General features: G+C 35.5%; 1 protein-coding gene across 1 annotated transcript in view; it reads right to left on the bottom strand.

Annotated features, from left to right (window-relative positions):
- Window positions 1-7,114: 7,114 nt before the first annotated feature.
- The window catches only part of LOC140245152 (uncharacterized), a 12,928-nt gene continuing 3,898 nt past the window's right edge, over window positions 7,115-16,144 (bottom strand). Inside the window, exons 4-10 of the mRNA XM_072324751.1 lie at window positions 15,530-15,625; window positions 14,448-14,534; window positions 11,133-11,249; window positions 10,289-10,393; window positions 9,271-9,312; window positions 8,605-8,688; window positions 7,115-7,186 (exon numbers count right to left, since the gene is read on the bottom strand). Of these exons, the coding sequence (XP_072180852.1) occupies window positions 7,115-7,186; window positions 8,605-8,688; window positions 9,271-9,312; window positions 10,289-10,393; window positions 11,133-11,249; window positions 14,448-14,534; window positions 15,530-15,625 (603 nt within the window). The remainder of the gene's footprint in view (window positions 7,187-8,604; window positions 8,689-9,270; window positions 9,313-10,288; window positions 10,394-11,132; window positions 11,250-14,447; window positions 14,535-15,529; window positions 15,626-16,144) is intronic.

Here is a 16,144-nt window from a genome sequence, read left to right as displayed (position 1 = left end):
TTTTGGACTCATGTGGAAATGCTTATATAGAGGAAATAAAATCGTTTAGAGTCATATGGATCTGTCTCACGGTACTAAAAGACTAAATCCGACAATCCGATTAATTTCATGACACAAAACAACCACACAAAAATAATCAGGCTTTGGCAAAGAAAAGCCTCGGTTACAGTATAACCATTCAAGATTACGATTCAGGCTTTGTTCTGCTCTTTTTGATCAGAAAACAAACAAACACACTTATTTTGAACCCTAGAAGTCAGCTTGAAACAAAAATGAAATACTGGTTTGGATGACGACATTGAAATTTATGTCAAAATGCTATAAGATCCTTCATTTTCCTTTATTGTTTAATGAGCAAATGCGGCAAACGTCAGAATTCTACATAATCTTAGAATCTCGTGTCCGATTCTAATGAAACTTCTATCATATTTTTCCTTATACATCTTCGCTGCAGTCAAAAGCGTGGAGCAGCATAATTCTTTAAAAAAAATTGATTGAAACTAAACTTTCTCTTACCACTTGCTTACAGAAGGTGAGGAAGGGCATGAAGTTTATCAGGAAACCAAAAAATTCCGAAACAGGAGGCGGGGAGGGATGCACGTCATGAGTTCGACACCCTCGAATCATACAGCCCACGAGTCACACAGCCCATGAGTTCGACACTAGGCATATAAGGCCCATGGGTCCGACACCAAGCAAACAAGGCCCACGAGACCTACAAATTAAGCCCCGTGATGTAATGTCGAACCCGTGGGTCGTTTTAATGGTGTCAAGCTGTTGGGCCTTGTTTGCCTATAGTGTCGGACTCATGGACCTTGTTTGCCTAGAGTCGAACTCATGGGCTGTATGACTCATAGACCTTTCTTCAATGTCGAACTCTTGGGCCGTGTACTATACTCGTGGGTGTTGGTCTCGTGGGATGACCCCGCGGGGAGGGGTCTATTCAAAACCAGGGGAAGACTTTATTTCTTATTTGCATGATACCCCCTCCCCTTTTTCAGGATCTCAAGATGCCGGGGACATAGTACGCCACAAAAAGGCTGTTACCAGTGTTTCTGAAAGTGTTAATGGAGTACAATAAAGACGAGCCCCGCACATTAACTTAATGTTGTACAATGTCAGTGTTCGTCGTCTGTCATTATCCTAACAAAGGTGAATTGAAAGGCCCACAGCTGAAGAAGAAAAGAAGCATAGGCCTTATGTAATAAGTCAGTAGGTTGAAGTCACGTGGTCTTTTCATGATTTTCAAACACAGTGAACTCATGTATAGTCATACTGTTATTGTGCAGGCATGGAGCATAGACCACGCATCGGGAGAAATATTTGCGAATTTACTCAAACACACCACGTAACTAAATAAAAGAGATAAGCTTGCTCGTCTTGTCAATATCAACATTTCTCCTGCACAACAGATGGATAGATATTCACGGTCAGAGGGTTAGAATAAAGCCATGATAATTATTAGGGCGTAATGACAAAGACAAAGACAATGACCGAAGCAGGCAAATGTAGGTTAGGCACCTGGGCACCGTAGTGCTTATCATTATCATATCTTTTTTAAAGAACTATTTACTTTAGAATTTAGGTACGCTAAAACGTGTTAACACTTTCATTCTTTTTTCCCCTTTGAATATGACTTTGAGTTTATCTTATTTCGGCACTGTCACTCACTTCAGCCAATGCTGTTTTTCATTGAGTCCGTGAAGTGGTAAAAAAATACATAATACAACATTTTAATTATAGTATACATGACATAAGGAAAGGACATAAATCACTTCAGCCAATGCTGTTTTTCATTGAGTCCGTGAAGTGGTAAAAAATAACATAATACAACATTTTAATTACAGTATACATGACATAAGGAAAGAACATGAAAATCATACACTCTAAAATCAACATCATATTCTCTAATAAATAACAGACTGTGGAACAAATTATTGATTTCAGTTTGGCAGATACGAAAACAATGAAACCCGATACTATCATTCATACGGAAATAATTCCATAAGCGTACCTACGCACTGAAAAAAGTGAAAAATAAAAGAAGATAAAATCTGGGACCACTAAAACAAAAATAAATGCATACACACAAAAAAAAAAACCAACAACAGCAACAACCTAAAACTGTAATCATGATTATCATAAAATTCTATCTTGAAATGTAACTTTTATATTCTAGTCTAATTTATATTGCATTTTATCTGCACGGACCTGCGGAAATAACAGTCCCCGGACTGAAGTATGTGCCGTGCTTAAATAAAGGAATGAAATGAAATGAAATTTATCTATTGCACATTTTGAATGCAGCCAAAAAAAAAAACTCTGTTTAACATTACTTGGTAAAAAGAAAAAAAAGAAATCCAGTCAGCATTGTTTAGTTTGTTTTCATCAATGCCCTTTACAATATGTAAAAACAATTATTCGATGCATAATGCTTTTGGAAAGTCAAAACCATATACACAGATCAAAAACTATAAAGACGGATATTGAAACAATCCAAAATGTATTTTGACACCAAAAGATGGTTGCAGTTAAGTTGAACATAACAGTGGGTTGCTTATAAACAATAAACTACATAACTACAAACTTAAATGGAATATAAACAAAATGGAAGCTGGATGAAGCGTAAACAGAGTGTCCGAAATTGGATTGGATTTCAACATAATCATATACAGTAGAAAATGGCATAGAAATGAAAATTAATTATGAGAAAATGCGCGGCAAAAGAAAATGCAGTGAGCACTCTTAGTGTCTTAGTCAATGATGTACTCTCTTTTTAACGTTTTTCAGGTTTGAATGTCAAAGTTTCTTTTTGATAATCAATGGTTTAATGCTATCCTATGATGCTGTTACTCAATCTCCACATATTTCTAAGTGTAGTAATGGTGACTTTTTTGATAAAATTGAATAAAATAATGAAATAAGTTTATTATTTCTTTTTTATTTAATACTTTGTATTCCACAACTTAAGATAATCAATATCTTATATGATTTTAACATCATTGTAAAAGAAGTAAATTAAGAACTATAGATTTGCGGAATGCCGACATGTTGCTGTGATCTGATTTGAATTTAATTGTCATTATCTTTGTGCATATATTGCAAAATCTACATAAGTGTTGTTGGTTTTTTTTTAGTAAAAAATTGAGCAAAGAAAATGGGATACCATCGATATATTGTTTCCTACAATTTCGCCTAATATCACCTTGTAAGCTAAAACATGGATCGGTTTATATCGCTTTCATTCTGGCCATATTCTTAAGATGTGCAACGTGTACCCCTAGTTTACATTGCAATGTATCTAAAATATCTGGAATGTATTGTTTTATTTTTGATATTTTCAGCGTCTCTTCAAACGAAGAGCTTATTTGTTCTGGGAGAAAGTTCTGGACATGAGAATCCTCAGAGAGAGACTAATAATAATAGTGGTAATAATAATAACAATAATAACAATAATTAATGATTTTAAAAGATTTCTCCGCGGCAAGATTTTACACATATTTTTCAATTTATTGTCTTCGTTCATCAATAACCAAAAAAAAAATATATGATTTGGAAAATTGAATGGAAGAACTATTCAAAGACTTCAAACAGTTCAATGAAAAATGCTGAAATAAAAAAAGGACAGCAGTAGAAATTGATTCCCCCCCCCCCCCATTAAAAATGTGTAAGGTTTGACCTAGCAAGTTTAACCTCAGCTCTTGTTGAAGCCATTTAGTGGCTGACAGAGAATTTGAGTTTAGCCATCTGCTCTTATTTTGTAAACATTGGCTGAGAACCTGGGGCCAGCTCACCACCTGGTTAGTTTAATCACAATACTATTATCGAAATGTAGGCAAATTTTATCTCTTCAGATATCTTCAGTAATGCCGATTGAACGGTTACATAATAAATGTGGTGTCATGCTTTTGAGAAAAAAAAAATCAAACAAAGAAGTTTACTAAATAGAAAAACAAATAGCTATGTTGATGTAACGATTGCATTACACAGTAATATTAATGTTGTGGTTTGTTTCAAATACACTTGTATAAATATCCTTTACTTTTATGAGCCCTAATATATATATAAATATATATATATACATATATATATATATATATATATATATATATACACGAGTGTGCATGTATATACCTCGTTACCTCGCAGTATTCAATACAAATAACAAAGTGAATAAGGCATGTATTTCGTCTGTCGAGTATCACGTGATACACTTTATTCTGAATAAGCATTAGTTCTCCTCACCCCTCGTCGGGTGGAAAAATTACTCGTCAAAATGCTACAAAGAGAAAAAAAGTACACATATGGACTGTACACGAAGTTTTTTCATGAGATGTTATTGTTCTCTATCAGCTTCACACCAAACCAAGGAGAGTGAGAAATTCTCACTTGCTTGCAAACACTTTTACTATGATATGGAACATTTTTGTATATGCATCTGCGTATACATTGTGTCAGCAATTTCATTTCTGCAAAGATGGAAGCTTTCAGCTGTTGTCATAAAGAAAGACAAGGCTTCATAACTTTCTCCACCGTTACAGAATCTGAATAACAAACCAGCCAAATTTAGCAAACTCTGTCACATTTCTTTTTTTTTTCTCGAAGCCAGCTTGCAGCAGTGAGGCGAAGCTTATCAAACTGAAATGTGTCTAGCTCATGCCTGCATATAAAAAGCTATCTTTACCAACGTTAACAATTCAAACGCGGACATGTTAACGTCGACATAAAGCTTCCACAAATAATAAAGGAAACAAAATGCTGTACTGATCATGCTGATGCAAACATAATGTCCTTTTTTGCGCAAAGTGTTACACCGCAAAAACTGATATTGAGGCTAACTGATCGCTTGATACGAACATCAGGTAAAATTGGTAAACGTAAAACATGTTAAATCTATATATTACTTTTAAGCCTCCGTCCCACCCCCACAAGCACAATAGATATTTCAGTATCTTCCTGTCGTCTTACGAAAGTCTGAAGACACCAAGGCTCAAATCAAACCTTTATTATAGACCCGATTCTACACCGACATTCCTGCAACATACAAACTAAATCAATAAAAAGGTCCGTCTTACAACAGGAAAGATCTTCCTCCCTTGAAATTATAAAGGGATTCTTTTTTTCTGCTGAAATATGAAATCTGCGCCATGTGTTTATACACATTGCTTCCACTTTGTAAAAGATGAAGAGTAAAGAGTAAAGAGCTAAGGGCGAGTTTTAGACATTTTAAATTTTTATATATCCAATAATGGAACTAGGTCTACCCCATATGCTACATATACTACTCATTTCATGATCTACTTGGTGTCATGGAAAATCATGTTTATATCTCAATTCAACAAGCTTAGTCACAGTATGAGGCATTTGAAGCCCTTTATTAAACTTGCCATTTTTCACATAATTAACATGTTTTTCAACAATCACATGTTTTGTTGAATTAAAGCCCTTTATCAAACCTGCCATTTTTCACATAACATGTTTGTCAATATTTAAATGTTTTGTTGAATTATATAAATCTTGAATGATTTTCTTTCTTACTTTTCATCGTCAGATGATACAACAAAATAAAATCATTTCCAGTGACACCTCACTTGTAAAACAACGAGGAATATTCTTGATGCTATATGATTAGGAATGTCCCATATTTTCTTACTGTTTTCCAAGATTTTAGCAGCTTTAATCGCAAATATATGAACTTGACATGAATTGAGTTCCGCGATTTTGCGATTAAAATTGTTACGTTTTGCAATACTATCTTTGATTGTTCATTCACACCGTCAGCCACTTAAAAATCTGATATACAACAAAGAAACGATTGAGTACGGCAATACGACACGACTACGACAGCTATACATTGTAATGTCAAAACTAAAGTTCTTTGTTCTTATTTACATTTATCACACACACACACACAAACAACAACACTCGGGGACGGAATATATATAACAACATAAACGTGTTCGTGATATTGCACGCACAAGACATATGATATTTGATATTTCCGATATGTTATATTCGCATCTCTATAGTCTCTATCACCTTTTCTACAGAAAAAAAAAAAAACCTGCTTTGTTAAGTAGCTATATACCAAGGTTGTTTGTGAAAGAAACATCTCTGCGAAGAATCAAATCACAATTGTGCTTTAAGGTGAGGCCACAATTATCGACTCATTTTCTTTATTCTTTATTTCATCTTCTCAGTTATATATATATATATATATATATATATATATATATATATATTAAATATATTTGATATATATAATCTTATCTAAATAATTATCTATAGATAGATAGATAGATAGATAGATAGATTGATTGATTGATTGATTGATTGATTAATCTATCTATCTAACTGCTAAATCTTAACAATATAATCTATCAAAGTCACTGTATGTACAGATTCTATGGAGAAAAAAAAAATATCCGGAAGTAGATATAAGGGCCTAACAAAGCGTGTACTTCGTGGTGGATGTTTTAATGGTACACCATGACCATTCTTTTGTGGATGCGAGTGTGGTCCTGAAAAGGACCAATACCCAATCACGACGTTTCGATGTCCAGAAACATCGAGATTGAGTAGCTCCTTTTCAGGACCAAACTCTATCCAAGAAAGATAACTCTGTGATCCTCTAAACCATTCATCACTAAACGTTCTACCATCATAGAATCCTTCAAAAATAGACGTATTCTGCTGCTACAAATCTTGCGCTCACAGGACGAATCTGAGCATCAAGCGGACATTCTTTTCTGTAATTTCCCTCAACGTAGAATAAGCTCACGTCATTCATAACAGCTCCATCCGCGCTAACTTCAACAGTTCAGCGTTTACTTCGAACCTTCTTGGAAGACTTTCTACGAAGTCTTTCTGGGAGGGAGAGCAGAATACAGTCAGCCTTAAGACGAGTTAGAACATCCTTGACGTGTGAGAAATGATTTCCCTGGATGGTACCTTTATCCTTGGCAGAATTCAAGCAAAGTCTCATGAACTCTGAGGCTTTCGTTAGGTTGTCCATTGCTACCTTGTTGACGTAGTTCACCCAATGACGGAATATTTTGTTTGTCCACTGTCATAATGGACCGTCATCGAGTGTATCGTGTCTGGTATAGCGACATCAGCTAACAGTGCAACCATTCCCGTGCTTCTTTGCGCTGCTCCCATTCATCACAGGTACTTCCGCTTCCGGCTGCAAAACAACAACAATAACAACTACATGAGTTGAAATAGGGCTGACACATCCGCTGCAATGAATTGGTTGGGTTATATCACATAGTGTCGAAATTCTTGAATGTTTTACCCCGCAGACCCAGTATATATATATAACACACACACACACACACACACATATATATATATATATATATATATATATATATATGTATATATATATATATATATGTATATATGTGTATATAATATATATATATATATATATATATATATATATATAGATTTATAATTGTTATTCGATATTTTTCCTCGAAATAGATATGTCAATACCTATGATTTTATTTGCCGAATATATTTCTTGATAGCTAATTGGCTGCCGCGAAAAAATTTTCCAAATTATTATTTGTTTTTCTTGCTAACAAATTTTAACTAGGTGTAGTCATTTCATGAATTATGCGGTTTCATGAAAACTCATGTTTATATCTCAATTCAACAAAAATAATTATATAATCACATGTGGTATTTGAAACCCTTTAGCAAACTTACCATTTTTCAAATAAATATGTTTTGCAATATTGAGATGTTTTGTTAAATTATTTTCTTCCCTACTCCTCAGTCACAGTACGCCGTATTTGAAACATTTTATCATACCTGCCAAGTGATAATCATACTTTATTTCAACAAATTCAAATTTAATCGACGGATTTTAATCTTTACGGGTTTTTTTTTTTTATTATTATTCTGAGCCACCAAATTTCATTGTCGAACCACCAAAGTATGAAATTTGATGATTTGGTGGCCTGAACGGGCCTGTGGAATTTCAGGGGGGAAAAAATTAGAGCCACATAATAACGATGGTAAACGGTGCCATGTTGGCTGCTATTTATGGGTCACAACTTCCTGCTATTATTTCCCTTTTCTCTCATGTTTTCGCTGAGGTATTACTCTTTCATCATCGCATTCGTTCCATGTTGTGTTTCCCCCCCCCCCCCCCCCCGTTAGAAGCAACTTGTCTTTTATGGATTGCTGATAGATTGCGTACTTTGTTCAATTTCAGCACTTGAAAATTTCAAAGGAGATGGCTGAATACATTTATGCTCAAGAGATCTTCTTATGTGAGTTTCTTGACTTCGCAAGCACTCACACGGATAATGTCACCAGCGTCACTGTTTCCATGGAAACACAAATTGCCATAGCTACACTAGAGAATGAATAAGATCATGCAGTCGCGCAGACTTCACCATGATCTATGCATTTTAAGTAAGAGACCGGCTTGGAAATCGTGTGGACAACAGATGTCACCGATATCAATTTCACAGCGTGATAAATCGCTGATAATTACTTGGCCGATTTATTATGTTCTCCTTTTTTTTCACTGTTCGACTATCATTGCACATAAATGATTGAATAAGAGCCCGCCGTTTCTTATCTCACCTGAATTTCCTCTGCATCTTCAATGTCATAAACTTCCACAGTCTTTGACTGTCCTGTGTTGTTGTTTGTCTGAAAGAAGTTCGTCTGTTGCAAAACAAAGCAAGAAATTTGATAGCATTTGAGAGGACAACGGTTTTATTTATACATTCCAATAAATGTGTGGTACACTGAAGAGTGAAGTTTCTTATCCTTAACATAAAGATATCAATTTGTAACCTTTACTAGCCAGGCAGTGTGTTCTTTAGATATCATTGGTTGAATAACACACACACACACACACACACACACACACACACACAGGTGTAAACATACTTCCCTTTCAAAAAAAAAAAAGAAAAGAATTTCCGTATACGTTCAAGTATAGACATCACTTTCAAATATTCCGTCTTCAAAGTATTTTTTTTTTCTCATCCTTTTTTTTTTGTGTGCAATTTCCAGCATGAATAACACTATGACGATCAGAGCTGGTGAACACAAAATTTGATTTCAGTGGTTGAACGGGTTGCCAATAGCAACAGAAAGGTCTAACACAATTATTCAGAGCAGTACACCGTCTGTATCGAGTAAACCGAAGCGTAAGGTAAAAACAATTTACCAGCGGCAGGAAATAAACCGCGAGTAATTAACGGCACACTGAAAAGAATTCGATTTCCATCAAATGCTTACCTTGTGTTGATTCCCACCGTCTCCATTTGCCATCGTTTTATTCTGTTAGGTGCAAACGAATGAAAGAACACAAGAAAAGTTTCATATATTTATTAGATGAACAATTTCTGTATATATATACCTTGTGCAGAATACTATAGAAATAATTATCTACCTATCAGTTGTACTACTGCCACACGTCAAAGCAGAACATAGCATGGACATTAGGTTTTCAAAAGTGATTGTAATGTTACTACGACGTTGAAAGCACTGTTCATTATTGTATAGACATGATAAAACTATTGCATTTTTGAACAAGTTGGGCATATAGCAAATGATTTGACAGTGGTTCTTTTTCTATTCACACGTCATGCAATTGTCACGATAGTGGCACATTCTTGTCCCATCTATCGATATTCAAATATTGACTATATATTATAGGACGATATGCCATGTTTGCCGTTGTTTTGAGAATTGATTGAAACAAAGTCACTTTTGGGAAAAGCAAACAATTAAACACAAGCACTTTCATACACGAACAGGTAATAAAAGTGCTCCAGTCAGCATCACTATAAAATATTTTAAACCGAATTGAATTGAATTGAATTGAATTGAATTGAATTGAATTGAATTGAATTGAAGTGGTTTATTCGTTGACAAAAAAGAAATATCCAGTAAAACATATAGCAGCCAACAGGCTGAACTGTCGTTTGTTTCACAATGGGTTAGAATTACACACTGAAAATGCTGACATATAAAGATACCTTGATAGATATAAAAATCAAACCTTTTATACAAGTTTAAATTAAATGACTTTTAAAATATTGACATACAAGTGTATTTACAAAAATGGAAAGTGAATCTAGTTCCTATAGCATCCTAAATTATACTAACAGCAGAAAACATAGTATATAGCAATGATATATGAAAATATAATGTATAAATTAGTACAAAGAATAATATATACGTGTATATACAAAATATACAAAATGATATATGCATGTGATAATCAGTCGTAACAATATTGACAGTTTCTTACCTCATTGGAACTTTCTTTTAATTTGGCGTCGATCATTGACACAATTTCGTCATAGTTCATCCGATCTGCATAACTCCTTGCCGTGTCTTCTGATTGGTCGTCCCACTGGTGTGTGTGTGTGTGTGTGTGTGTGTATGCGTGTGTGTATGAATGTGAGAGAGAAAGAAAGAGAGAGTATGTTTGTATTTGTGTTTGAGTGTTTTGTGTGTGAATGGGTGTTCGTTTTTGTTTGTGTAATTGTGTGTGAAATGGAGAAAAAGTATATGAGATTTTTCAGTTCAATTAAATTCAAATCAAATTTTGCTTCCAACATTTAACTTTTTTCCGATTATACACTAAGAAATAAAGCTAACTAATACATAAATACTCTAGCATTAGATATTTGGATTAACACGTCTACTAGTATTTTAGTAAACTGTCTATCAAATAGGTACATTTAATGAAATGACTTTTCCACTCCTCCTGAACAAGGAGATAATAATTGATGTATTAGAATGTCAGTTAAACCTGGGAACATGAATTAAGACAATCGAGTTGTCGCAATACTGGGCAGGTTGTAAGTCTCGGTGAATGGAAATAAACGGGACTGAATTTTATTGAATCGAATTGAACTAATTAGGATGTTCACTACCATTACATTGTCATTTTCGGGTTGTAATCACTCACATGGTATAAAATAATTAGGGCCTAAATACTTTGGTGATATTAAAACTATAGTAACTTTCTTTAGTTTCCTCATTTTCAGGCTATTATTATACTGACTAAGTAATTGGACTGATTTCCTCACTTAGATGTACAAACAGAAAACATCCGCAATTCGCTGGTTTCTTCCTAACCAACATACCTTCATGACTGCGTGTAGATCAATGTTGTAATGTATCAAGACCTTGGCCACAGCAAGATGTCCGCGTACGAGCGCCAGTTGAAGCAGAGTACAGTCGGGCTGATCCAACTCCGTTGGCTGCGACAAAGTTTGACGACACACAGTTTTATTATACACGTATAATCCTTAACATTATTACGCTTAAAATTATCAACAAAAGGTATCGATAGGAGGATCACTGTGTCAAGGAGATGTGATACCTACTTTATAGTTAAAGCGAATAACGTTAATTTTATTTCCAATCATGCCTACGAGATAATGCATTAGACAATTATATTTTTCCATAGACGATGCCCCCCCCCCCCCCCCCTTTGACTTCGGGGTGAGAATGGGGCCCAGAAATACTTGGATTATAAAATGTGGTAGTAAGGGGAGCATGTCTAACACTGAAGAGATTCCTTTCGGTAGATTTTTGGCAAATCTATCGGATTTACCAGATTCATTTAATCTTTATCCAACATAAGACACATAGTAAAATTCAGCGGTGACTATTTAACAAGGAAAAACATGACAATTTCTGCAGCAAATTCTCCTGGATCTGATGCATTGAACTTCATCGCAATTTACTGCAAAAAAAAAAAAAAAAAAAGAAGAGAAAAATAGCTCTTGATTTAACTTGACCCGTCTAACTTTGCTACAATGTCCATTGTCAATGTCTATGCACTGAATTGCGACAGACACCTCAATTATTGGCGCCTCCAATTACAGCAACGTATTCTAAGGAGCAATAGAGCCAAGCAAGTACGATCTGCCTCCAGCACGCTCTTTTGAGAGAAGCCACGGAACAGACGACAGGTGGTAATCGGGTGATATCGATTAATATCTTTGCATTGTGCGGGTTGTGAAGGACAGGTTGTCTATGAGCGCAGGCTTTCTCACCTTATCTTATACCAGTGAAAGTGTATCGACCGTCTGGGCGACGTCATGAAATCAGTTCACCTGCACAATTATTGATTGCATGCACGCATGCACGTTTTATATGATATTGATTTTCAGTGCATGATGGTGATTTCATTGCCAAGCTCACGCTGAAGTTTCATGATGGCTGCTGCTGGAATTTCTGACTTGCGTGTTATTCCACTGCGGGCGAGGGCTTTGTTTTCGTTTAATAAAACCTCCCTAATTCATCTGATTTCGTCACGAGATTCAGTTACAGGAAAGACGTCAGGTGTGTGCCATTGTCGTCTCACGATCTTTTCCCCATTTGTCATCCCAGATGTATTAATTTGACTTTGAGACTGGACCATTTTGAATTCATTATCCATAATTTAGAAGAGGCTTTGTTACAACCAGGGTATCGAACTTTTTTCTCCTAAGCCCCTCACCATTTTGATTGATATTGTTTGAAATTTTACCCAGGAAATTATTCTTATGACCCCTGGAAAAAAAAATCAACAAAGCCACAGCTTCAACCAATTGAACAAACAAGCATAATAGGCCTGATATTGACTATATACTATCAACACTTCCGCAACTGACGGACGAAACATCGTAGTGAAGATTTAGGTTGGTTGGACAATAATTTCTCTTCTTAAAGGAGATTAATAATGTTGGTTTCACAGCATACATGTTTTGTTACAACCAGGGTATCAAACTAGATATTTTGCTAGTTTCACATTATACTGTGCGAATAATGAACGTGACTTTTATAATGGAAACCTTCTGTTTTGAATTCTATTTCAATTGCAGTTTGAACTTCACATCTCAAAACGTACAGTATTATTATGACCCGAGCGAATTTGCTTTGTTTGTTTTTCTATAGGTCAAAGAAACCTCCATAAAACTCAGGGTTTAAATCGATAACTTCTAAAAATGAAGAAATTCATGGATTTTAGAGTTTTGCTAGGTTGGTGTTTGGTGCATGTATTACCTGTAGCATAGGAATCACTTGAGATTGTCAGCCTACCCAACGGTATTAAGTTTTGCTGGTGCGGGGATGACCAACTGCACCATTAATATCGCCCATACGATAGGGAGTGTGTGTGTGTGTGCGTGTGTGTGTGAGTTAATTTCTGTTGTTTACATACAGCATCAAAGTACTTGTACGTCGGGATTTTGTCCTCTCCTTTTCTCTCATAACTGTCTCAGGTGGTGGTAGGTATGAGGTTTTTAATCCTCGCAATCAATAAGACCAAAATGCCAGACTGCAAATTACCGTCTGCATAGCTGACGTCGCAGCTTCGCGCCTGCCGTGAGGCTTCCGGTAATGGATGTAGGCTGGTTGGCGTATTATACACTACGCAAATTCCCGTCTTAATTTTGTACGCCTCCGCACCTCCATTCTTTCTAATTAAACACAGAGAGCAGTGCATTGTTTTGAGGTAATCTTCCATTAGAGCGCATGTACGTCATCCGATTGTCCAAGCAGCTGATGTTATAAATCTATATCATGTTGACAATATTCACTCGAGCAGATGCCCTGAATGTACAATAGTATGCATCTTTGCGCCACCGCTGCATATTTGTATGGTCTCAAAGCTTAAAACCGGTGTGTGTGTGTGTGTGTGTGTGTGTTCTTCTTCTTCTTTTTTATTTTCTTTTGCTGATATTCGAATGCATAACGGAGATGCATTTTTTCTGGCATTCATGGTGCGTGATATTAGATCAAACAATATGAAGTTTTGAAGTGCCAAGATGATCTTGACATTTATGACGACGATGATGGTAATGATGGCGTTAATGGAAACTACATCACTGGCATGTCGTTATGTATTACTGCCTTATGTACTTTTGTCCCTGTGTTAATTTGTTATGTTTGTCATTGCTACCATTTTAAGTAAACCAACATGTATAACTATAGCTGCAATTTTCATCTTATCATTACTTTTTATTGTAATCATTAATATCTTATCAGCAGGATCATTTTTACTTTTGATTGCACAAGTAGTACTTTTGAAAAGGTAATTGTCGGTTGTTGGTTGTTGTTTTTTGTTGGTTTGTTGTTTTTTGTTGTTGTTGTTGTTTTGTTCTGTGTGTTTTTTTTTGGTTGGTTGTTGTTGTTTGTTTGTTTGATGTTTTTTTTTTTTTTTTGGGGGGGGGGGGGTTTCAGGGGGTCATTATCAATCTTCCACGCTTGTGCGTCTACGCGGACAAACAATAATTAGTTATCACGACGGGGTTTGACTTGGTTCCTCCGCCGAAACTACTTTTTCTCTATCAACATTCATTTAATGCCACTAACCCAACCCTAACACACACACACACACACACACACACACACACACACGCCGACACATTCCCATGCAAATGCACGTAATATATGAATACATTACTTACCGTGTACATTATGTTGACCTTTGCACCTTTCATTATTACATCTACTGCGTCGTGGTCGGCGCCATTCATCACTGACGTCATCAGTCTCTGTTTCACAAACGAAAAACGGGAAAAAGACACACCAATGTATAGTTAAGACCGAATTTCCATTTTCCTCTTTTATCACAACCAACCCAAATCAGTATCTCTGCATATTGTCAATACATTGTATTATCCTTTTTCTCCACAAGTCGACCACACGGATGTATTTCTCTCTGTGCTGAAATCCGTATATTACTGCATATTATTCCCCATATCAAATGGAATATATGGATAATGGTCGGTCATTAATTACCACGTGACTAATGCAGCGAGGATAACAATCGTAACGTTACGAGTAGTCGCGTCACGTCATTGTATAATATGCAAGAACTTGACAGGCTGTTGACGAGGCTAGAATAAGATACAGTAATGAGTTGTCATTATGTAGACCAGGCAATATAACAAATATTTCCCTGTCTTTTATTTTGATATAACACTTGACGGTCGCTGGGAAGTAACATTTTACTTTAGGAAAACATAATCTCTCAGGAAAAAAATATATATTTTCTGCGGGTATGTCAAAGTCGTGCATATGATAATAATCATGGGTGATGTTGCTCACTCCGAAGGTTCGTTAATTCAAAAATAAAATAATGTTCGCAATTCCGATGGTTCGTTATTTCGAAACACAATTTCGTATCGCAATACAGATGTTCCTAAGTCCAACACTGAAATGAGATTTGCTATTCCTAATTTCGATATAAAAGTCAGGGAAAGAAATGCGGTTCAGTAATCCCAAATCATTTAAAGGTGCTTCATAATGAACCTTCGGAATTACGTATACCTTATTTCGATTTTGGATTAACGAACCCTTTGAATAACATCTTTTTTAAATTCATTTTTCGGATTTATGAACCTTCGGATTAAAGAACCTTATTTAATTTTCGGAAACGAACCTTCGGAATAATGAACTGTAACCAATAAAATTGCCCCTTGAAATCAAACTTGCTGGACGGTCAAATATAATATATGTTTGCTATCATGGCTATGGAGGAACATACCTCGTTTAGCCCTTGTATATTTTGTATGTAGTCAGCCAGCGTGTTCAGCTCCTTGTCGCGTGCCAAGTCGACCACGGTCTTTTTCTTCCCCGTTACCTTTATACGGGAGAAATAAAACAAAACATTACAGAGAATGGATCTATCAACATTTGCTCAGTTAGCTTTCCCGCCATTTTCCATGATCAACAAAGACCACAAATGCAAAATAGTATTCCAGCCACAATAGACTTCGACAAAATCCAGCGAGACCATCAACAAGCGCTGAGGTTACAAAGTTTGCGATGAGCATAGCTGTAAGAAAATATTCGATTATTTCATATTATATCTAATATCATTATATATATATATATATATATATATATATATATATCACACACACTATATACACAACACATAAATTCATTAATTCACGACTTAATAGTTGAACAGCAACATTACAATGAAGATCCAGGGGCCCACCATGTCATATAGGTGTTTACAGTGATTAAATGTTGCTATAATCGCAGTTGCCATGGTAATGACTCAAATACTCACATCTGATTGGTTGCTGCATGTCTGTTGCCATAGAAACTGCAATTACTGCTATTAAATGAATTGTAATTGAAAGAGGTTTAT

This window comes from Diadema setosum, chromosome 22, assembly GCF_964275005.1.
Source record: "Diadema setosum chromosome 22, eeDiaSeto1, whole genome shotgun sequence".
NCBI lineage: Eukaryota > Metazoa > Echinodermata > Echinoidea > Diadematoida > Diadematidae > Diadema > Diadema setosum.
The sequence above is the reverse complement of the archived record's forward strand: the minus strand, read 5'-3'. Positions and strand labels throughout refer to the sequence as shown.